Raw genomic sequence first — 24,830 nt, 5'->3', positions numbered from 1 at the left:
AATTCCTTCCTGATGCATTTATTCACCAAACAACAGCCCCAGCCCGCTGCCAAGACCTGCACCTGTACCTGAGATGAACAAGGGAGGGAGACGGTGACCCCCCCCCCCCTGCGATGACCCCAGCCTGGCAGGGAGGGGGCCTGGTATGAGATTAACCGAAAGGCCATGGTGAGGACACCTTGATGGGCGAACGGGTAGACACAGCTGTTCTGTCTGACGCCAGCGTCCCGCAGTTGCTGGGCCGAGGTGGGGGCCGTGGAACGGGGCTGCAGGCTGGGGACAGGGCTGGCCACGGGGCTGCTGGGCACACAGCCTGTTCTCCAGGAAACACAAAACCAACTGAACAAATCTGGCCCTTCTATCCAGAAGGCTCATCAAAAAACACCCCAGGAAAATTAACTGACAGGATTTCCTCCTGGGACGGACACAGTGGGGCCAAACGCAGGAATTAAAACGACATGGGTGCCGTAGACACTTGACTGCCGTGTTCACAACAAGGTAGCGATGCCAAGACCGGGAGGCAGCACTGTCTGCCACCAGGTCCTCAGGGCTAAGTCGTCCCCCGCTCGGTGACCAACACTGCCCAGTTCTGCCAGTTCTCCAGGAGGTGGCCTGGGGTGCTAGGGCGTGGCAGAGCCTGCCAGGCTGGGACCCCACACCAGGGCGGCCAGGCTTCCCGAGAGCCCCCTGGCCACTTCCCCGCTCCCACGGGAGGAAGCCGCAGCATTTGGGAACTACGGGTCCAGAGCCGGACTTGGGTTCCCGTCCTGCCTCATCACACACTCACCACCTCGTGTGACTTCTGTCATCCCGACGCTCGCCAAACCTCAACTGCCACATGGCACTAATGCCACCTCCCTCCTCAGACGGGTGAGGGTGGCAGGAGACCCTGGCACACAGTAGGTGCTCAATAACTGGCAGAGTCGTCACTGAAATGGTCACTGTCATTACTCCCACGCTGCGTGGACCCCAGCACCTCGCATGCTGGTGGCCAACTGTGGAGATGGTGGCGGTTTGATCTCCCATGCTCCGTGCCCCCCGAACCCCGGCCGTTCGGTGTACGTGACCGTGAGTCTTAGGCTGGAAAGGCTGCTCCCCTCCTGGCTGGAAGAGCCAAGACCACCAGCTGTGTCTGAGACCTGTGCCCTGCACGGCGGGTCGAAGGTGCCTGGAGCTTAGTTCCCAAGCATGTTCATCGTGACACTTGTGGATCCCCAAGCCCAGGTGCCCAGCCAGGCTCCCCACCCTCAAAGCTCATGGTCCCCCTCACCTTCCCGATACACAGATCCCTAAGGGCCGCCCCTGCCTCCCCTCAGTTCATGTTTTCACTCCTTCCCTCACTGTGAAAGCACCGACGAGCAAATGCTACAAGGGGCCCCGGCTCAGCTCGCTGGAGCGGGCGGCCGAGGGGGGAGCACAGGACCCGAGCTCCGTGCTCTGGGGGAAGAAAGACCAGATCTGATTCAAATCTGCTTCACCAGCCACCAGCTCCAGGCCTGGCACGACATCACAGCTGCTGAAAATAAGTCTGTAGATGTGTAACCCAGATAGACACCATGCCCCACGTGGCCCAGTCCTTCCCGAGAATGATTTTCAAAGAATCACAGTCTAGATACCAAGTAGACAGTACGTAGGATTTCCAGCCTGTAATGGCACTTCTCCAACTACTACGAGGAATCTAACGTAAAGCTCAAAGCAACCCCGGTCAGGAGCCCCGCCTTTTACAACCCGCGTGTAAAGGTAAAGCCCCCGTCTCTCTTCAAGCCTTACCCACGTGTGACTTTTTCTCCTCCCAGCTTTCTGCCTAGGCCGCCGCCTTTCCCTCTGTGTCCTTGTTTTCCTCTCTGCCCTTCCTCTAGAACCTGCATCGCAGCAGAGGTCAACTTGGCCAAGACTCTCTCTGGCAGGTGGAACCGAAGGGGGGCTGAAGGGGCAGGTGGGAAGCAGTAAATTGTGCCCCCGCCCAACTGACTGACTGATGCAAAGAATGAGTGAAGGGAAGCCGGCTGAAGGCCTGCGTCACTTTCTACACTTCATTAAAACCAAGCACTTCACTCGGTGCTCTCGACAACTGCAACGTGCAAGTTTGGGGCCACCATTTGGATTCCGAGACTCTTGATCTATTTTGTCTTTAAGGCCAAGACCGAGTTATGCTGGACCTGAGCAGTGACTGAGTACCTTGACTTTTGCTTGGTGAGTGAGGACGTCCGAGATTACGCTCCGTACCCGAGCTGCAACCAAAAGGTTTCCCGGGGCCAGGGCAGAGAAGTGCTCAGACCTTGAACAGTGAGACGTCACCCAAGCAAGCTGGTTGGGGAGGGACCTGGAAGTCCTTAAAAGGTGCCAGATGCTCACGTACCCCTACCTGTCCTTAGGACCACATCTGGGCACTATACAAAACACAGATCAAGATACTATGATACTATGATACTACACAGATACTATGTAAAACACAGATCAACGTGAGACCTCTTTAGCCCAGCTTGTTATGGGGTCTGTGTCCCCAGGCCTGTGGGAATCAGAGCCTCTGCACACTCAGAGAACCTAGAGACCCTGTGACAGTCGGGGTCAACATGCCCACAGGGAGGATGCACAGAGAGTGTGGTGGGGCAGAAACCCCCCCCAGGCCATCCTGCGTGGCCCGCAGGGAGTGCTGTCTGCTGAACCTGCCTGCTCAGCGACCCCACCCTCTCCTAGCCATACCTGAACCCCAGCTTCCTTCAGGACGCCCCCATTGTCAGTCCTGTGGTCAAGGGGGGCTGACCTAACCCATCCCTGGGGAGAGCATGTCAGCCAGTCCCTGGTGCAGGGAGGGACATGTGACCCAAGGCAGGCCATGGAGATGCTCTCTTTCTCTGGGGGTTCCTCAGCCAACAGGATGGGAACCCGGAGCTGATGGAGATGACACCCACCACCTTTGTGGGAGGATCAGCTTCAAAGTGAAGCTGGCCCAGGAAACACCAGAACCGAGAGCGCGAGTGAGATTCTGGGGACACTGGTGCATGTCTGGATCCGGCTGGGCCTGAAGCCAAACATCTCTGGCATTTTCAGTTACTTGAACCAGTAAGTTTCCTCTGCACACGGAGCCAGTGTGGATGGAGCACTGTCAGTTGTACAGAATGTTCTAGAATATCCACAGGAGATGGGCACCCTTGCTTGGCTTCCATTGTTAACCAACTCCACTTTATGCTGAAAGACCCCATGCCCCTCACCTCCTCCAGGAAGCCCTCCAGGGATCCTCCAATCAGTGATGACCTCCGATTTTTAAGTATGCTCAATCTGCTCAGTCAGCAACTCTCCTCAGGCCCGGAAATGTCACCGTCTTCACTGTGGCCTCCAGGCTGGACAACATGGCCAACCTTGTGTGACAATGCAAAGCACGCAGCAGCCCTGGGGTAAGAGCCCAGGGTTTAAGCCCCAACCACAATCTGTGATAACTCTAAGTGACCCCATGCAAGACACATGATCTTCCTGAGCCTTGCTTCCTCATCTAAAACATAGGCGTGATGACAAAGCTAGCAGGAGCGTGAAATGAGCCATCCACAATGAAGCGTCCTGCCTGGGGTCCGGCACATGCTACCCACCCACCAACAGCAGCAGCTGCTGCCACTGCTGGGTCTCAGACACCAGGCAGGGCTGGAAGTCAGGAGGGTGTGGCTCCATGTGTGATCACGGTGACCCCTGCAGCAGGTGAACATTCTGCCCCCTGGCCCTGCACCCTGATGCGTGGGTGAAAGCCCAGCCCTGGAGGCTGCAGCCAGCCTTCCCGGGCTTGGCACCCCCGACCCCCTGCACCCTTGAGGATGCCGTAGCCCACACCACGCTCATTTGAGATCACCTCTTTCCTAGGCTCCTCCCACCCACCAGCCTCTCGGCAGGTGACCCAGCAACGACCTCCAAGGTGATCGGCCACCGAGGACCCACACACCTGCCTGTGCTCACATCCCCACCCTCATGGTCCTCCTCGCCTCCCCTGCCAACGGCCACCAGGATCCTCAGCCCCTACTGCACCCAGACCCCTCCCTAGAGCCCTTCAAGTCCCAGGTCACATGGCCCAGGTGTCCCGTTTATGAGAACCTTCTCTGATACTGCTCTTGAATCCAACTCTCCTGCCTTCCTTTGCTGCCAAACCCCCGACGTGCTGTTTCTGCCTCCTCTCCCTGCGTCCACGTTCAATCTGTCATGAAACCCAGCCTCAGCCTGAGGGTTCTCCATGGGCCACCAGCTCTGAGCGGTTTATCTTCTCCATCTCCAGATGGACTCTTGTCTCCAGGGTGCAGACAGGACACTGAGGCCCAGCTAGGTGAAGAGGCATGCCTGAGTCGCCCGGCTCGGGTGACGTTAGAGCCCTGGGAACTGCCCCCGGACAACCGACTTCTGCCTCATCCTATCCTCATTCCCCTCCACACTTGCCAAGAAGACTTGCTCCTCTGAGGCCCACTCTCAGGAGCTCATTTCCGGGTTCCAGAACCATCCCTGCCACCCTCCCACCTGGCACCCCCCACCTGGATGCCTCTTCTCAGGGGGTTTGGGGCCCCCTGATCCTGCGCTCTGCCCCGACCCTGCCGTCCCCTGTCCCGCCCACCTTTCAAGGCCCTGGTCCGTGGTTAGCTGTGTCCCGGACACTGGCCAAGACTCTTTATGTGGCTGTCTCATTTTCATTCACGCCAGCACTGGAGGCTGTTCTGTTGCTGTCCTCACGCTACAAAGCCTTCCCCACCGGCCTGCCTTCAGCGGTCCCCCAGGCTGGGTTCTACACCCCACTCCCTATTTGATGGCGGTCATACGGTGGGGAAGTTCTGAAGGAGGCGCCTGCCTGGGACACGGCCTGGTCCTGCCATTTGCTCGCTGTGCATCTACGGGCAAATGAGTCCCCCTCTCTGGGCCTCAGCCTCCTCATGCAGAAAAAGGAGCTGATAGAAATATCTACGCGAAACTGAACACTCAATGAGTTCACGGATGCGAAATCCCCAAAAGGTGCTGGCACATGGGAAATGCTCAAAATGTAAGCATTTCACTCCGCTATCGTCATCACCATCGTACGTTTCACTTGCCGTCAGCATCGTGCTGCCGGGCAGCGAAGTTTTTCGGTGGGTTGAGCCCGGACGGGGCTCCCTTCCCTCTGCAGTCCTCCTCCTCCCCACGCCTCATACAGCGATGCTCCTCTGCTAAATGCTCGAACACCTGCCCGCCCAGCCCAGGATGAGGCTCTGGGGTTTGGGTCAGCAGTTTAGAGAAACACAGAATGACCGTGAGACCCAGCAACTCCACTCCTAGGTACACACCCCCAGTGGACTGAAAGCAGAGACTCAAACAAAGACTTGTACAGAAATGTTCATGTCAGCGTTATTCACAATAACCCAAAGGTGGAAACAACCCGAGTGTCCCTCAACTGATGAGTAGATAAACTAAATGCAGTCTAGCCATACGGCGGCATGTTCCTCGCCCACAAAAGGAACTCAGCACCGATACATGCTACGACACAGATGATCCTCAGAAACATTATGCTGAGAGAAAGCAGCCAGACACAAAAGGCCGCATGTTGCATGATTACCTTTATGTGAAATGTGCAGAACAGGCATATCCGCAGAGACAGGGTGGATTAGTGGCCGTCTGGGGCTGGAAGGGACAGGGGAGTGAGTGCTAACAGGTGCAGGGTTTCCCTGTGGGGTGATGGAAATGTTCTGGAACCAGACAGAGGTGCTGGCTGCTCAACTCTGTGCATGTGCCAAATGCCTCTGAATTATATACTTCAAAATGGGTAAATTGGTAAATTTTATGGTGTGTGTATTTTACCCCAATAAAAAAGACATACCCAAATGAAAAAAGAAATTGCATAAACACATGACAAAATGTATTTCTAATAGACGACTAAGAAAATAAAAACCCACAAAGGTGAACTTCGTCACATTAACCTTGTCTCCTGGCAGCAGCATCATCTGACTTTTTCCTTTGGCTTCTCTGCATCCCAATTTTATTTGCGGCAGACAAGCGTGGTACTCAAACCATGATGAAACAATACTACGGTAAAAGCTGGTCACCGGGCCTACGTGGGGGTAGAGTTTACTCTAAATCCCTGAAGTCTCCCCAGGGGAGGGGCACACATTCCTGGGTGTGCCCGGGGAGAGGAGGCCACAGCTTTACCGGGAAGGGCTGGCTCATTGTGGTTCTTTCTGATGCAAACGAGGCAACCCGGCCACCTCCACCAGGTTCCTGCTGTTCCTGGCCCCGCAGGGGGTGGGGGGACTGGGAGGGAGGAGCCGCCTCCCCGGCTCTGAAGGCTTTATCCTGGCTGTGCCCTCCTCCGGCGGGCCCGCCCACACTTAAGGCGTACTTCCTGAGCGCCTGCCACGTGCTCAGCTCTGGGTGGTCCTTATCTCAGGGAGTGCACACTTTCAGGACAGGCAGGGACAAGGCACTGTGAGTGGGTGTCACAGGCAACTGTCAGGGAGCAGAGATCGAAAGGAGGAGCAGGAGGTACTCAGGTAGGGGAGGGAGAGGAGGGAAACATGTGGGCAAGTGCCCGGGGGCAGGGGTGTATGGCACGTTCTGGAGACCCGGGATGGTGACATCTATCCAATGTGGCGACATCTATCTCCTTGCTGGCCGGGCATGTGTGCCATCTCCCCGCTCAGCTGAAAAACCAGCTCCTCCCTCTGCCGCCCGCTCCAGCTTGGAGAGTCCCCAGGGAGGTTTACACGCCTATTTATCTCTGTGACCTCCCTGGGCCCTGCCCAGAGGGGGATGAGCACACAGGAGGTGCACAGAAGTTTGCTAAATGGAACTGAACGAAGGTCCTGGGGAGAGGGAAGTGGAGAACTTGCTGGTGGTGGTTGGTCTCATGGGACCAGAGTGGGGAGCACATTCTCGGGGCTCTGCAGTAGCCTCAGACGCTAACTGCAGCTTTCTAACCCCCCTCCCCACCTGGTCTTCCTCCAGGCTCCTTCTGAGGAAGGCTCCCTCCTCCCAGCTCTCTGGTTCAGCACCCTGGAGAGCGCCAGTGCCCTGGAGAGGTTCAGCACCCTGGAGAGAGCCAGCTGCCAGCACCGCTTCCGCTGTTCCTCCCAACTGCTGACCAGCCATACGCAGTTGTACCTACTTCAGTTGACATTCCAGGCCCTCACTGGACCAGCCCAGTCACCCCAGCTCCATGACATCCAGCCACTCCCAAATCCACCCTGAACGTTCTGAGCCCCTGAGCTTTTGCTTGAGCGTCCTTCCTCATTCCTGCCTAGGAAACCCCGCTCACTGCTCAAACCTGGTGCCAGCACCATCCCTTTCATCTCTCCCTGGCTTAACTTGGGGTCTTCACCACACTCCGATTTTGCCCCCCTTCCCCACTGTGTGCTCCCCAAGGAACTGTGTCTGATTCATGTCCTTCTCGCGGCCCCGCACCTGGCGGGCACCCAATGTATGCTGCAGAAATGAGTGAAGTTTCAGACATGAAACTTTTTTACCATTTGTTGAGAGCTCACGATGCCAAAAACTGTGCTACATGCTTCACACACATTTTTATTTACAGTTTAAGAAACTGAGGCCAAGAAATGAGCAATGTGCCCAAGTTCACACAGTTAAGAAGAGGCAGAGCCTGGATTCAAACCCAGATCGGACTGCACAGCCCATGCCCTTGACCGTGGCTCCTTTCCACCTCCCTCCAACCCAGAGCCCTGCCATCTGCCAGTCCCACGGCATCTGAGCACAGCAGCCATGGTCCCCTGAAGTGATTCTGAATCTTTTTTTAGCCTGAAATTGAAATCACTGATGCTTCAAATTAGAACCCCAAAAGGAACGAGCCAAGACTTCAGATTTGCAATAGCTGAGCTGCAGCCACCTTCTATGCAAGATTCCTGGGCTGCTCCTCAGCCTGACCTGTCCCCAGTCAACATGGAGGACACAGGGGACGATCCCCTAGGCCCACAAGGGCCACGTGAGGAAAAGGGATCCAACCTCCCAGCCAGCCAGTGGCTCCCCTTCAGAGCCTCAGAGAACAAAGACCCTGCTATAAGCCTTGGCGAGCAGACCCCAGGGGCTACGACCCTTGGAGAGCAAAGACCCCAGTGCTGTGAGCCTTGGAGGGCAGATCCCAGCGGCCTAGTGAGAAGCTGCAGAGCTATCAGAACAGAAATGCTTCACACTCAGAGGGACTCAGGACAGTCATTGGTTGTTTTTGATGTGAAACCAACAAAGCATTGGCCTTGACAACCAAAGCACCAGTGTGAACCCCGGTAAGAATTCAGCAGTCACCCTGGATTCCTGCTAACATCAGTTGATATTTGGTCTTTAACTTAGTTGCTAAATTACATACCCATTTAAAACTATTTAAATAAGCTATGAAGAATTTGGGGGGGTACGGTGCGGTGGACGGAGTTCCTAGATTGGCCATCAGGACCACCAGCAGGACAGATGACAGAGTCTCTCCTGATATTCCAAAAGGCAAGACAGAGAGCTGTGAGCTGTGTGGTGTGGCTGCATAACTGGACCCAATGCATGCTGGCACCCAGGAAGCCACAACAGGGCTCTGACCTCAGTGCTGGGATTTTTCACTAGAGGGCAAAGCAGGCACCATGAATAGGAATTCCAAGATTATCTGAAAGCCAGACCTGTGCCAACACTGAGTTATGCAAGGCGGGCAATGCCCTGGGAGCAGAGGTTTAAGCCAAAGCAGGAGGCACGACCGCCGGGGACACTGGCTTGGGGGTGGGGCAGGGCAGGTGCCTGTATTAGCCGATATCCTCTCCACAGAGGCACAAGGAAGCTGCAGCTCCTCCATCTCAGCTGGACACGTCTGAGTGTATGTGCTTGGCACGTGAAGGGCGTGCTCTGCAAGGGCTACACGCTTGAAAAAACTGGTAACGACCTCCTGCCATTATAACTTTTTATTATTACTATTTGTTCAACTAATAATCATTGGCTTCCTCTCCAGAGTCAGGCACCACTAATGATGATGAAGGACAAGACGTGATCAACAACAGATACTGACCGAGTGCCAGCCCAGGTGATCGATTCTCACAACTGCCGGCTTCACCGATGGGGAGCCGAGACCCAGTGAGCACGTGAGCATAGTGGCCGATCGGGACACCCGGACTTCATTTTCTTTCTTCTGGGCAATTTTTGACTCCGGAGCTGGGGAAGGCGGGTCACCAGCGGGTTGCAACCACCGCACATCACGCCAGCTGGGTTGAAAGTCATGGTCTGGGCAAACGTGCTGGAGGCGCCTTAAGTGTTTCTCAAGTCCGGTTTTCAAGTCCCAGCCTGAGAAACAGTTTATGAGCCACTCAAATGGTCTCTGAGGAAAGCGCCAGGGCATCTCTTTCGGCGTCCTCACTCAAATACAAACAAAGATTACAGAACAGTTCCAGGCCATCTCTGCTGCAAGTATTTAATACCAGGAAGGGGTAATTAGCAATCAAGCATCACTTGCCAAGGATGAAGGATATTGCTGTCTGCTTTCATTGCAAGGGAAAACCTATTTAGGGAAATGAACACAAAAACAAGATGGGCCACTTCAGGGCTAAGAAAACAATCACAAAAGCCATAGGAGTCTTCAGAGCACGGCACCAGGTTGGCAAAGGAGCCCCCAGGCAAACAATTAACACGCAGGAAGGCGTCCTCTAGAGCGAACAGCACCCCCCGTGGCCAGGGAGGCTGCAGCACCACTGTCCTGGTTCTTCTAAGAAACGTTTCCCTACTTATGAAATTAATGCTCGTCAGAAGTTAGCACTGTCATTCTAGAAAATCTGAGAATTAGAGACAAGTCTGAAAGAAGAAAAAAATAACATGATCCATCTTCTAGGAGTTAACATTTTCTTTTTTGTCTTTTATGGAAGGTAGTATTATGTAGGTCATCTTGTACAGAAAATTTTGATTCTGCCTTTCTTTACTAAATAGAACGTAACCATTTCCTGTTGGTGTTATATTAAGGACTCCTTGTGAACATAACGTCTAATGCTTTCTTACAAATCCACGACAGATATTCGCTGCCCCTTAACCGCGCCCCTACCGCCACCTCCCCACCCCGACTCCCTAGTGTGCTGGCTACACTGTGATCTCTGCCCATTTTTCAGATTATTCCCTTAGGATGGATTCCTGGATATAAAATTCCTGGTTCTGCTTTACGGTTCTTGTTACATACTGTCACATGGATTTCTAACAAGTTTACGGCAATTTAATTCTTTTACCTAACAACACAAGCATGCTGTTACCAGCAACGGGTATGGGAATAAAAAAAGAGTATTTGCTAATTTGAAAATAAAAATTGGTCCCTCATCACGTGTTTCTCTTCTAACCCTTTGCCCACTGACACACGAAGCACATCCAAGTATCTCTCGTGAATCTCTGGGCTGCGGTGTCACCGAGCCGGACAGCCTGGGTTGGAACCTCTGCAGTTGCCAGCTACAGAACCCCCCTGTGCCCGTTTCCTCGTCTGTAAAACCGGGTGACACCACGTGCTGTCTTACAGGATTACCGTGAGGACTAGACGGGAAGCACCGTGCCTGGCAGACACACCCTCAGTCACTGTGAACAACGACACAGGACTTTTGGGGGTTATTTGCTGCAAATGTTGTTTGCCTTCGGGTGTTTACTGCTGAGTTGCCTAATGAACAATGCTTCAGATACAGAATATTTTAGTTCATGACAGTAACTCAAGGAACAAAACTTAGGTTTCCACATGGGGAGCTGGTGGGAGAGACAGTCCCGGTTTGCAGACAAGGAGATGAGGGCAGTTCCTGCTTCTCTGTGGGCTGAGCAGACTGCAGCTAGATGCCAACTGGAGAGGTGCAAAATGCCAACCCGGATCAGGCCAGCAGGACATCATCCTGCCTGCCCGCCAGGACCCCTGCGGCATCACCGCCGCTTTCTAAAAACATGCCGCCCGGGCTCCTGCCGCCTGGCTCTGATACGGGCGTGTGGGTTGAGGACCGGGTCTCTGGTTCTAATGGGCCTTCTGGTGACTCTGACGCCCAGCCGGGTGTCACTGGGCCGGACCAACAGCGAGCCCTGCAGGACATCCACGTGGCATCCCAACCTCCATGCCTCCACAATTACTCCACATGTCTGTCACCCACGAGCCATCATAAATTTTGGAAGTGACCTCTGACCTCTCCTGCCCCACCTTATGGGAGTGCAGAGGCCAAACCACAATAATGCCAAAGAGACGGCAGATGGTCTTCAGGAACTATCCCGGAAGGCTGATTCTACCACTAAAAGCTTGGGTTTCAGCTCCCTGACAAGCTCCTATCATTATGAAAACCAGTCTGGACTGGTTTGTAACCAAACCAGTTTGTGACCAAAAGGGACATGGGCTCTGCCCCTGTGCCCACCTCCCCGCACGCACCTCCATTCCCAGCACAGAATGTTTAATGACAAGACAATTTGCACACTAACACTTCTCTGTCTTAGCAAAAGTCCCAACTGCAAGCTTTTTACAGGGAACTATACTCAAAGCTTTTGATTTTAGTGGGGGTGGAGGCGTGGTCGGCAAAGAAACAATAACACCAACAAAAGAACAAACTCTTCCCAAATGCTCAGGCAGGAAAGAAAGAAATTCTAGAAGGTACGTGCCCAAGAAAATCAGGCACGACGGGAAACCCGTCATTACAGGCTGGACGCCGAGCACGGTGACCAAGCTGGGGCATTCTGACAAAGCCAGACGGAAAAACCAAGTTCTGAAGATGCCAAGGACTTTAAAAGCCAACATTCGCTTCAAAAAGTGCCCCTTGGTCCGAAAGTTCAAACCACAGCATGCATTTTTAAAGAGAAAATAAAATCTGACATACTTTCAAGGGTCTTTCACAGAGCGGGGAGAAAAGAGGGTCAAGGGCAACGCGGGGCAAGGAAGACAGCGTGACCACGGGTCGGGCGGCTCCTCACGTGGACACCTCGCGCCTCGCCAAGGACTCAGAACCCCCCGGCCCCAGCCACGTGAGGCTGTGCAAAACGAGCCCTGCAAGGTGGAAGCTTTTCACTGAAGACAGAAAAAAATCATCTGTTGGAAAAAACATGCACCTATAAGGCTCTGATTCTAATATTCCAGTTGCAAAACCCAGTAGCTAGGAAAATAGCTCCGCAGGGATTGCGTCTCACATCCAAGCACCTCACGGAGAATTCTGGGTCTCCCAAGGCAGCTCTGGAAATGAACTGGGAGGAGCTCGGTTCCAACTCGCCTGTCCCCTGTCCCCGTGTTAGTATGTGACTGGCAATAAGTGGCCTGTTAGGACTGTAGCCACGGGGGGCCCAGCACTCCTTTGGGTCACACGAGACACCATTGTGCCAGCACAGTGCGAACGCATCTCAGGGCCAGCCGTTCCTAGAATCCCGAAAACCAGAGGTTACCCAGAATATAAAACCTGCTCCAAAATGGCAAATATATTTGCATCTCAGAGGTTAAAAGCAATGTCAAAGGAGGTGCTTTGAAAATTGAAGTGCAGAAACTCTCAATGCTCCAGATTTCCACAGAGGCTTCCATCCGGCAGGATGGCGTGGCCCAGAGAGCACGGCGTGGCCCGTGCCCAGCAGCGTCTGCTAACCCAGCACCGCCCCAGTCCACGCTTCTTTTATTGACTGGCTCATCAAGGAAACAATCCAATGAGCTGAACAACGGGGTGCTCTTGCATCTGCAGTCCTCGTTTATTATTGAAAACCAAGAACCAACAGCAACCTATCTCAGCCCACCGGAACCCCCGCCCCTCTCTGCCACACACTCACACTCCACCCATAGACTTCAGCCCTGCCTCTCAGCCCGAGACCACACCCCTCTGTCTCTCTCTCTCTCTCTCTCTCACACACACACACACACACACACACACGCACACACACACAGGAAGGGGACTTACATCACAACTGCAACCTACAGAAGATGATTCAACCCAGTCTCTGCATCTCCATGAAGGTTACAAACCGAGTTAACCCACAAAGCTGCGGAGGGCTCCAGTCTCCCTCATTCTAGATGCGCATCCGACAGTTTCAACATATGAGAATCCAAATGAGCTCATTCCTCATTCAAACCAGGCATTTATTGGCTAATGATAATTTAAATGCATCTTTTAGCAAATAAGATCCATACAAGATACCTGGAATAAGTTAAAACACCTTCTCCATCTTACCTCGCTCTCTCCCCTGCAATAGCATCTTCCCTCTGGTTCCATGACCCTTTCCTAGTCTGGAGAAGCGCTAAGATCATGACAGAACCACAGCTTCCAAAGCATCCTTGGGAGCTTCAGCCTAGTGGGGAGAACTGGATTTAAGTGGCCACCTCGCCAGGGGCTGGGAGGTGTCTCCTTTATAGAACGGACATACGTCTGGCTGGCCCAACGGCAGGGACCACCATGTGGCTGGCTGGATACCACGTACACAACTCTTCCGAGTGGCTGAGGCAGGGCTCAGGGTTAACACTTGTCCAAGAAATAGGAACTCCCAACGAGTGCAGTTTGTGTCTACCGAACCTTTTACAACAATCTTTTCCAACCTTCATACTTCCAAAGAGTAACACATTCCTTTGCACATCAGGATTGAAAGTAACACCTAAACTTGAAAAAAGCAAGACACTCAGAGGTGCTGGGGCCGTGGACACCTCACACGCACTAACGTGCCAGCGGCAGGTGAAGTTTGCAAAACACAGGCACGCGCACCTAGTGGGATTCCTTAAATGAAGAGAATGCTCAGTCCCTTTACATACTAGCAAAAGCTCATTTTCAAAGCATCTGAATTTACAAGTTTCCTTTCTGTGCCATCAACGCCAGCCACCCCTCTTGCTCAGGCTCCTTGGTCTTTGAAAGCCACCATCCATCCAACAGGGCTGCTATTGTAACCCACAAATCAATGAGCTCTTACCCACCAGCACCACAGACCTCATGCCAGCGGACACCACACCAGAGTGCTTGCCAATGTGCCCTCAGGACACAGGAAAGGGGACGACTCCTCTTGCTGTCTATTTATAGAGTCACAACTGAACAACCCACAGATCCACCTGTGGCCCCAGCATCATGGTGACCACACGTCTCTTACTACCTGCCACTCATGACCAACAGCCAAGTTCTGCCTATGCTATTTCCTCCTTCCAAAGAGTTGCAGCCGAGGCCTCAGAGGCCATCAAACACCAGGTCCACAGGGAGTGGCATCCACAGTGGGCTGAAACAACCACGTAACAAATGTTCACGGCAACCCCAGGTCAGGCCTTGTGGCCGTGCTGCCAAGAACACGATCTGCTTCCTGATGAGAGTCGGCGCTCTCCCCAGGCAGAAAGATACAGACACCTGTGCTCCTACCTCAATCAGGAAGTCCCCAGTCCTCAGCCCGGCTTGCCACGCCACCCCGCCTTCATCCACGGACTCCAGGTACTGCAGGGCTGGGAACGCTGGCGTCGGTGTGAACTCTTCAATGGGCGTATCCGCTGGAGAGACAAGGAGCACCTCGTTACAAGCCTGGGACATTATTTTCCAAGTTAGCAGCCCCTGACCTCCCCATGGGACCCTGGGAGAAAGGCCCCAAGCATCTCCCATCAGAAGTGGGTGGTCTAGGCCAACTTGTCCCCAGGGAAAGCTTAAGACTCAAACTCATGGGTCACCCCCAACCCAAGCAATGAAGCCAACTGCATGTTGGTGCCACCATCATGGCTCTTGGCCTCTCTTCTGGAACCATGGATAACGTGCTCCATGGTACATGTCTACATGCCTGTCATTTTCTTTAAAAGCATCAGTGACTAAACATTTTCAGTTCTAAAAATGGAAAAGTTCCTCCCCTACCACACGGAGCTACAGAAACACCACACTGAACCACTTGCCAAATTTATATCTACGTAGACGCGCAACCAAGGGAATTCAACTTGGAACATGGACGGAACATCATGCTGACCCAGTGGGCGGCTGCAGATTTGGAATCTGCTCAAGAGTCCTCCCTATGGCAGCCCGGCCCTCTGTGACCTCGTCCACAGTGGGGGGGGCGGGGGGCTGGACCACTGTGCCTCAGCCCTGCGGGGCTCGGCTCCTGGGGCCCACACAGCTGCCAGATGCAACTCTGGGGCAAGAGGTGGACTTTTCTGGCAGTCATGAGTGGCTGGGGGTGGATGCGTGTGGGGAGGAACATACCAGCTGGGGGAGGGGAGAGCACACCACAGAGACAGGTGGGGACTCACTCACGGGCACAGATCACTTGGCCACCTGAGCCCGAGGCAGGAGGGAACGCCGGCCAGGGAGGCCTGCGGCACAGGTGCAGGAGCCCCGGCACAGCACTAGCAGAGATGAAACTTCCACATGGCTCATCCACACACGCGGTGGGCAGACGTCCCCTCTCGTGGGGAGGCGATGCCATTTTGTTTTCTTTTGGAACGGAAGCCCCCAAGTTAGGGGCAGGTGGCAGGCATGCTGCCACAGAGCCTCCCACCACGGGCCACGTAACGTGTGTGCTGCTGGCTCGGGCCACGCCAGAGGGGACCATTTTGCCACATTTCCTTTGCAAAGTCACCTTAGAGGCAAGCACACGGGTGCCTGCCGGCCTCAGAGCCGAAGCCCACTCCCAGAACGGGGCAGTTTCCTGATCCTGAAACTCAGAGATGGGTAATTCTGGGTGTATGAGACCAGGAGCTCCAAATGCAGCCCCAATCCGGCCAAACCAGCCCACAAAATATTGATCACCTCCATCATTTAAACAGAGAGGTGGGGGAGGGACGAAGGAGACGAGAGCGAGCCTATTCAGAGCAATATTGTGTATGGAAAATTAAAAATATTCCTAAAGGAAGCCCCAGTGTTTTCTGAGTAAGGCAGAATGTTAAAGAACATGGTTGTCTAGCAACCAAGTGCCCCCAGGAAAAATGCTTATTTCATGCTTGTTTCTGAGCCGGGGAACATTTTTCATACAGGCGTGTGCACACACGCACACACACACACACACACACACACACAACATGTGAACGCAGCCAGGCTTAGAGCCGTGCTCTTACCTTTTGCCCCCCGGAGCACGAACCCGAAGCCCTCATTGTCTTTCTTCTGCAGGACCACCGTCTTCTCCTCGATAATGCAGTCGCTGTAGAGAGAATTCCGGGGATAGCGACCATTACTGTAGCCCGTCATCATCACCGCCGCGGCTCCTCCGCCGGGCACGTTCATCATCATAGCCAATTAATCACCCGGCCCGCCGGACCCGGCAGCACGGAGGCAGCCGGGCGCGAGGGTGCGGGAGGAGCGAGGGAGGGGGGCGGCTGCCAGGATAGGCGAGCTCCGCACAATGAGGCTCGGAGGGGGCGGGCGGAGCGGGAGCCAGCCCGAGGCAGGAGTCACGCATGGTGGGGCGGCCGGCTCAAGGGGGGCTGGCCAGGACGCCGCCGAGAGCAAAGAAAGTAAGTGGCCCGCTCGGCGGCGGCGGCGGCAGCAGCCTCGGCGGCAGCAGCGAGGTGAAGGCGCCCCTCCGGCCTGCCCCGGCCACGCGCATCTTCCCGGGAAGCCCAGCGAGATCAGCCAGAGGAGAAATGAGGCAGCAGTTTTGTTTTGCTTTTCCTTGAAGAGGGTTTAGGAAAAAAAAATCAAATCCTGTCTCCTCCCGCACGAGCGAGCGGCAGCAGGCGCCGGGGACAGACGCAGGGACCCGTGCGTCGCATCCAGCGCCCCCTCCCTCCCCGTCCCGCGCGACGGTGGCGTGGCAGGAGCCCCCACGATCATCTGACGAGCCCACGGCGCGCCGGCGGCTGCCTGGGCGTCATCCCGGAGGAGCGCGGCTGGGCTGGGCGCGGGAGGGAGGGGGAGCGGCCGCGGCCTCCCTGGCCGGCGGCTCCGATCATCTCAGCCACAGCAAAGCCTCCCTGGGGGACGAGCGAGGAATTGCGGGACCAGGAGGGGGGGCAGGCGGCCGCCTCCTTTGAGCCTGAGCCCACAACCCAAAGCCACCCTGCTCTGCCTCTCGGCCCGGCGTCTCCTCTCTCTTCTTTAAAGGAGAGAAACCGCAGAGCTCCAACTTTGCTGTGGCTGCCAAGGCCTCCTCTGGTCTGTGCTGACGGCACCCTGCCACACACTGTCACTCCTGAGGACCTTGGGGTGTGTGGGGGACCTGCACTGCCCGGTGGACCACCAGGCCAGTGTCCCAACTGTCGTCCACCCCCACCTTCTGGGGGGCCCACTGAGGCAGGGGGCGTGCGCTGAAGGCTGCTAGCATCCCAGGAGCCTGCTGCCGCCCCAAGTCACTTGGGAGGCCGCTGCAGAGGGGAGTGAGGAGGGGAGGGAGGCCCTCTCCAGGGTCCTGCAGGGCCGTGTGGGAGCACCAGGTGCCAGGAGAAAGGACACGGCCACCAGAGGCCCCGACAGAAAGGGCTGCAGAGGGGCCCTGAAGAATCCGGCAGACCCGTCCCAGAGAAGCAGGCCTGGGGACGTGAACAGCAAGCAGCTAGAGAAACGCACACAGCCAGCTGTGACAGCACAGCCATCCTGGACCAGGTGGCCCTGGGGGGGATGAGGGACATGTATGATAGGCCTCAAGTGTCCTAGACAGGGGACAGGGACAGGCAGCAGCCCCTCGAGGTTCGTGTTTCACAGATGAGGCCAGTGAGGTTCGCAAGGTTGAAGGACATAGCTGGGGAGCGTGCAGCGGTTCCGACCCACTCCCGTGTACCCTCCCTCGGAGGGCCGTGCAGAGGGACTCACCAGGGGGACCCTGGCTTCCAGAAATGGCCCAGCACGGGCGTGAGGTACACCTTCATGGCCGTAGACCACGGCAACCCAGCATGACTGGTCAGGGGCCCAAGAACTTGGCAGGGGGCTCAGTCTCTGGGCCCTTGCTCTACCTCCCGCCCCAGAGACACCGGGACAAGTGCAGGGAGCCCCAGCTCTGGGGAGCTTGGCCATGACTGTGAGCCCCACTTGGCTCAGCCTCACGAAGCCCACCTGCCCTGCTCAGGGCCCCCAGACAAGGGCTGAAGCATGGGCAGAGGTCCAGGGCCCTGGAAGCCCATGGGTGGTGTCACATGGCTGGTGTGGTCATTAGTAAGTGACGGGGCTCTCCAAACCTCAGTTTCCCCACACGTCCAGAGGCGGCAAGAACAAGCCTCTCGTAATTACCAATTACCGCAGGGTCAGAGGCCGTGCCCACAATGTTGAGATGGAACAGGAAGCCCCGGGGAGCCGTCCCTACAATGGCTGTGAGTAACCGCAAGCAGCCTTGGCAGGCAGCCAGGACCCGGGGGCCCCAGGGAGGCAGCGGGAGCAGAACTTGGAAGGGGAGTCGGCTCACCCTGGCTGGGCAGGCGCAAACCTGCAACCTGCTTATGGGCCTCCTTCTCCATGGAAGGTTCTCCAAAGGCCCCGCCACCAAAGCCAAGGGCCTTTGCTCCGCCCTCCCATATGTCTCCTTTGCATGAGGAGCTGCTGAGGGCAGGCAGCCCCCCGAAACTCTGGAAGGATGCCAGACCCAAGGGTCCTAGGCTTGCTTCCCTGCTCTCCCCGGGCCGACGACGTCCGCCTCTGTCCAGCTCCAAGGGGAACCTGTCGTGTACTCAGGGTGCCTGTTCCAGCTGCCAGGCAGCTCCACCCCCGGGACCAAAGGCTGCCCAAACTTGGGTCATTTCCTGCCAGCTGTCCCCCAACAGGGGACTTCTTAGTGCCAGCGGGGCTGCCCAGACACTCACTGGCGTCGCCTACTGACCACAGGAGGCAAAGGTGCTCCAGAGTGTGGGGTGGGGGCACCCAGAGCCCCGTTCAAAGCCCAGCTCTGCTCTGCCCCAAGGTCACTCTGACCTTCCCAGCCTCAGAGCCCTGCTCTGGAAAATGAGAATCCCAGCGACATGTCCCAGGGCCCTCAGGAGGCGTGCACGAGATAACCCTTCCGAGCCCCCCTGGTCCGGGTGTGCTCACAGCACCAGTGCAAGTAGACTGGAGTTTGCATCCGCCAGTCCCTCCTCCCGTCAGGACCCCTCCGATCTTGCCACCATCCAGGTTCAAACACTCTCCTCGATTCCTAACCCACCCGAGAACTTTCTAGCTCGTACTTGCGACTGGGCAACTGTCTTGCCGCTAAACTGTAATGGCGCCATCCTGTTTACTGAGAAAACACCAAACTCCTTAGTTTCATATTGAGAAGGACTGTTTCTAGCTTCTCTTTCCTGTGTTATTTCAGGATCTAAACAGTCCCCTGTCCCCTGCCCAGCATGACCCCATCTCATTTTCATTCACAGACAGACCTGGGTTTGAATCCTGACTCAGACAGCTACCGGCTTGGCTACTCAGAGCCTCGGTTTCCCCACCTGCAAAGTGAGGGAAAAACATCTGCCTTGTAAGGTTTACAAGGGAAAACTGAGACAACGCCAGTGAATGCCTGGTGTGCGGGCAGCCCCCATAACCGCAGAGGCTCCTCTCAGCGCCCCCACGCACCCTCCCGCCCTGGGAAACCAGGAGCAAATGTCCCTCTCCCCGAAGAGACATGAACTCGTGGGGCCAGGGACCTCATCCTGCAGGTCACCCCAAATGACCACAGCACCCCGCATGGGACAGGCACCCCATGTGTGCCCAGATGGGAAGCAAAATGGGCGTGAACTCGAGTCACCCATGGGAGTAGGGAGAAAACAGATGTTGGGCAGGGCTTGACCAAAGGGTGACCATGGGGTTTGGAGTGAAGAAGGCTCCAGGACAGCGGGCAGCCACACCAGAGGGCAGGAATGGCTCAGCGCTGGGCAGCACCAACTGCAGGCAGCTGGTGTGGCCCAGGGAGCCAGAGAGGAAAGAGGAGAGGCAGCCTCAGGCCCTCAGAAACTTTCACTCCTAGAGCACGTCACGAAAAGCAAAGGGATACTCTAGCAGAGCCGTTCCCCTCAAACAGGAGCTCGAGTCTGGTTCTGTCCTGGGTCTGCAATGTCCCACCAGCCCCACGGAATCAGAATCCCACACTCAGACCTCGGGAAGGAGCCTCTCCGGAGACGCGAAACTCTCAGGAGCTCCTTCTGCTGGTTTAGGAACCTAAAACCTGTCCCAGACGGCAGCCTTGGCCACGTCTGAAGTCGTGGCCCTGAGACACGGTCTCCATGTGCTGCTCCTGAGCTGCACTAAAGCCCCCGTGAATCGCAGCCCGCCCTGACCTCCGCCACGACCTCCGCCCTGGCCAAGCCTGCCCTGGCCCCACACCGGCTTACCTGCTCTCAGATGCAGCCCGAGAACACCGCGATCTGGTTTCATGGGGGGGGGAGGGGTCAGCTGAGGAGGTACCTGCACCCCCCCAGCTGCTCCTGGAGAGCCTGGCCCAAGCCTCTGCTGGGGCCCTTCTGACCCCAACCATTAACAGATCCTGCGTCTGCACAGTCACCGTGGGCTCCTTGGGAGCAACACCCTGCCCCTTCCTCTCTAAATCTCGCCCCCATGGCATAACCTGTGCTTGTTGACTGGACCAAGAATGTGGTCCAGTGGCATTCTCTCCAGATGTGCTTTCTCAGCAGGTTGGGAGGCCGCTTTGACATACCCCACATGTACCTTCCTTTGCCAACTTGTGTCTGCAGCAGGAGCTGTGGAAGGCAGAAAGGGTGGGCATGCAGCCTGGTCAAGCACATCTGTACAGGTTGTGTACAGTACAACTACAGAGGACGCCATTTACATCATGGCCATCATAGAACCATGTGCTTACAGTGGTAATTTCAGCATAGATGGAGGTGAAGTGTCTTGAGAAAGGGGCAAGCACACTTTCCTAGTTCAAACAAAGATGGGGCATAAGCCATTGCCTGCCATGGACAATGTAAGAGGAGTCCCTGTAGGAACCACACAGACCTCTGGGAGACACAACCAACTCCGTGTTGAAACTCTCCTGGGAACCAGCCCGCAGGGACCATGAAAAGTTTCCTTGTTTGTGCTCACGGCACAAAGGAAAGAGCTTACTGGACACACTTGCAGCAATCTATAACTGGAAGCCAGACAGGAGGGTTGTGGGGACTCTGGGTCTGTCACACAGGGGCCCCCGAGGCCTCACCCCACTGGCAGGCCCGGCAATGCTCCTGCCGTCTGCCTCGCGAGACCACAGGTGGCCGAGCGTCAAGTGGTTTTTAGCAGTGGCCTGGGGTTCACTGTCCCCAGCTGGGAGCCCACGGGAAGGCCATGCTTCACTTGGTCCAGGAGGCCGCAGGTGCCAGCGATGGCAGCTGGCATTTTTAGGATTTGTCAGTCTCCAAATAAGCTCCCTTGGCAGCGGCCCCTGATCCTGGAAGAGGCGTGAACTCAGAGCCACAGGAAGCCCGGCCTGAGCTGGCCGAGACGTGTGAGCTCGAGGGCCCGGATGGCTCCCTTGGCCCTACCCCACAGGGTCCCCCTGGGCATCTGAACTGCAAACACCAGGGTCACTGGAGTGGACCAGGCGGCTTCCTCAGCAGCTCACAGGATCCTGGCTGGGACGGCGGCCCTGTCAAGTCTAACGGATACAGTTCTTTAATCAACTGGGACCAGGTCTTGGTCTAGGACTGAAGTTCAGACATGACTGGGGCCAGCGTCCATCTGCCACGTTAATTAGTGCATCAATTCAGCCATTACTCACTGACTACCTACAGTCAGGGGGTGGGCTCCTGGGGGCCGGGCATTTCGGGGGGACAAACCTGGCCCTTATGGAGATGCCAGGTGCAGGGGTTGAAAGGTAGCCCCCCAAAAAGATGTGTCCAGCTCCTAACACTGGTATCTGATAATGGGACCTCATTTGGAAATAGGGTCTTTGCAGCTGTGATGAGTTGGGGACCTGGAGGTGAGACCATCCTGGGTTTAGGGAGCGCCCCAAAACCTCATAAGGGAGAGGCAAGGAGTTGACTGAGACACAGAGGCGGAGGGGAGAAGGTCACACGGAGACGCAGGCAGAGACTGGAAAGATGCGGCCACGCGCCCAGGAGCGCTAAGGACGGCGGCAGATGCCAGGGGCTAGAGAGGCGGGAAGGCTCCTCCCCCAGAGCCGCCAGGGGAGCGTGCCCTGCCGACACCTTGATTGGGGACTTCCGGCCTCCAGAACGGTGCAAGAATCAGTTTCTCTTGTTTTAAACTACCTGGTTTACGCTGATTTGTTAAGCAGCCGCTGGAAGAGCCCAGCAGGCGAGCGCGGAAGACAAGTGCTCACCCAAGGGCCACGTGGTGCGTGTGCTCGACAGCCCAGGACGTGCTCTGTGAGAGCGTGAGGGACCCGGAAGGCCTCCTGGGAGGGGGACTGAAGTGTGTGCAGGAGCGAGTGGGGTGGGGGCTGGGGAGGGGACGAGAGGGAGAACATTCCAGAGGGGCGCTGGAGCACAGGGAGCAAGCGCATAGAGTCGTGGGTGTCGGCCGCCTGCACACCCGGGGCAAGGTCCAGGGACGCAGCTGGTGGCAAGATGTGTGCGTGCAGGTGTCAGCAGGGCCCGGGCCGGCGCGTATTTCCCCCAGGGTCAGCGGTGAAGGCTACAGTGACAGAAAAGCAATTGCTCCACTCCTTCCTCTGGGCTTCTTCCGGCCAGGCCTGAGCCCTGCTGGAGTGACCCGGGGCTGACCCGCACCTCGTGGCAGGAACTTTCACCCAGCGACCGTGTTTCCATCTAAGCAGTTCGTAGGCAAGAGCATGACTGTCGCCCCATGAATGTTGGAGGCCACGGCTGTTCCTTCAAAGCGGCAGGGAGTGGCTTGTGGGGCCGAGGCAGATGACAGAGTCCCCACCTGCAGCTCTTTGCAGGGGGCTTCTGAGGCCGGGGTGGGGGCTTCCGAGTCAGGGTCGGCGCTGGAAGGACACTGGGATCAGGCAGGCGTGGCCGTCAGAGGTGGCACAGACGCCGGGCAAAGCACCCTCTGCAGGTGTGCGGAAAGGGCAGAGCAGAGCCGCAGGGTGGGGTGAGCGGGGCTGTTTCCACAACTCCCCGGAGGCCCAGGCTCCAGCCGTCTGGACACAATGGGCAGGGGACCCGCCAACATGCCTGCGACCTGGAAGATAAAATTCTCTGGCCCCAGAGTCCAAACAGCGTTCGGCGTCTCTGAGATCTCCCGCGGGGTCCACCTGCTGATCCGCTAAATCTGCTGTCACCAACGTACCGTCCACCGCGTGCGCAACCGCTTGGAGGGCAGATTTCCTCCCCTGGAAGGAATCCTCGGGCACGCTGACGGCTGCTAAGGAGTCACAGAAGCCGCTGGGGAACGATCACGGTGAGTTACTCGCAGCCAAATGGGTTTCAAAAGCAAAATTATCAAAATCATCTCAGAATTTTGTTTATGGCAGAAAGGTACCTTGAATGTGGGCTGTGGGTGCATCGCGCACGTCTGATCCGACCTTGGCAGGGGACGCCGGAACCCAGGGCAAGGCCCACGGTGGGCTGGGGGAGGGACGGACTCAGGAGGCTGGGAGGCGCCTTTCCTGCCTCTGAAAGCTCCTTCCCTGAGCAGTGGGGGGGACCCGCCTCTCCAGGGCAGGGGACGGAAGCCGAGAGCAGCACCTCTAAATCATTCCCCGTGTAATCGCATTTCGGTGGCAGGGCCGGATGGAGGCAGGAACTGGGACACTATTAGAAAGAGGAGCCTCCGGGGAAAGGCAACGCCAGCGGATGTCCTAGAAATTTCCAGGCTCTGCCAGTCAGGAAGGATGGGGCTAAGCAGAGAGCTGTCAGCTCTCTTCTCCCTCAGGGGTTCCGGGGTGGGGGGCTCCACAGGTATCCCGGCCCTGCAGAGACGCCAGCCTGGGCCCTTGTGCTGCAGGGTGCGGGCACCGGCCCAGCTCACCGTGGCACAGCTGGCTGCAGGCGGCACAGGGGGCCACTGAGCGGTGGGCAGGCTGCAGGCGGGCAGGAGTTCCCCAGGCATCTGTCACTCGCCGCCAAGCGGGGGGCCTCTCATCCTGTGACCACACACACGGCTGCTCCCAGCACCTGCTCCCTGGTTGGAGCCCTGCAGTACTCGGTGCTGCTCTCTCGCTGCCCTCCTCCATAGCTCACGGGGGAAATGAAGCCCAGCACCCTCACGGTGCTCTGAGTGACAGCCCAGGGAGCCACTGTGGTGTCACGTGCAGGAGGTGACGGATGTGGGTCATTCATTGATGGAGGACACTTCTCCTGGCTGCTGGGAGCTGCCCTCACTTGACGGGCAGGGGGACAGCGTTGCTCCGCGTTGTGTTGGGGAGGACAATGGCTCTGTCCCCATGGAGCCTGCGCACCTGCTCCACAGAGATGCGCATTTATAGGAGCCATTTTTCAAATCAGCAATTATGAAAACACCCTGCCCGGCGTTTATTACGACCATTTTCCTCCTCATTGCTAACATGATAAGCAATACCAGTTTTTCCTAATAGAAATAATAATGTGCAAAGAATTTGATTCAAATTAAATTGTCTCATTACTTCATAATAAATCACCAACAAGCATTTCCTAAGCGCTACCAGGCGTGTTACCTGCCAAGGACGGCTGGCGGGGAAGACAAAGATGCGGCTTAAGCGTGTTCACAACAAGCAGGGTGGCGACCGGGCTCCCTGCGGAGACACGGGGACGTAGGCTAGGAGGGAGAACCGCCGCCTTGGAACCTGAACGACCCGGGTGGGACCCCAGCTTCCGTGACCTTGGCCAAGTTGTGGAACCTCATTGAACACCAACATCCTCACCTGCCCAACATGAGTGTCAACTGCAGCCTGGAAACAAAACAGTGGGCCCGAAAAATACTTATTTAAAAAAGGTCCCTTATGCAGGGTCTGGCACGGAGCAGGTGCTGGAAGACTTTATCGGCTCATGAGGACGTACCTTATGTGTTACAGAACCTACTTCATTCTGGAAACGTCACGTATAAAGCGAGATATTTTTATGTGCCTCTTAGGTAAAAAACTCTTGTGCCAAAATCAGCAGAGTGCCTGCCCTCGGGTGTCCTTCCTTGTGGCAGGACATCCTGCAGGTGCATTTACGC

General features: G+C 56.3%; 1 protein-coding gene across 2 annotated transcripts in view; it reads right to left on the bottom strand.

Annotated features, from left to right (window-relative positions):
* SHANK2 (SH3 and multiple ankyrin repeat domains 2) overlaps positions 1 to 24,830 on the bottom strand; it is a 518,956-nt gene that overhangs the window by 146,101 nt on the left and 348,025 nt on the right. For both annotated transcript variants that reach the window (XM_069471699.1, XM_069471700.1), the window contains 2 exons: positions 15,935 to 16,017; positions 14,265 to 14,389 (listed from right to left, as the gene is read on the bottom strand). In XM_069471699.1, the coding sequence (XP_069327800.1) occupies positions 14,265 to 14,389; positions 15,935 to 16,017 (208 nt within the window). The remainder of the gene's footprint in view (positions 1 to 14,264; positions 14,390 to 15,934; positions 16,018 to 24,830) is intronic.

Source organism: Eulemur rufifrons, chromosome 6 (genome assembly GCF_041146395.1).
Source record: "Eulemur rufifrons isolate Redbay chromosome 6, OSU_ERuf_1, whole genome shotgun sequence".
Lineage (NCBI taxonomy): Eukaryota > Metazoa > Chordata > Mammalia > Primates > Lemuridae > Eulemur > Eulemur rufifrons.
The sequence above is the reverse complement of the archived record's forward strand: the minus strand, read 5'-3'. Positions and strand labels throughout refer to the sequence as shown.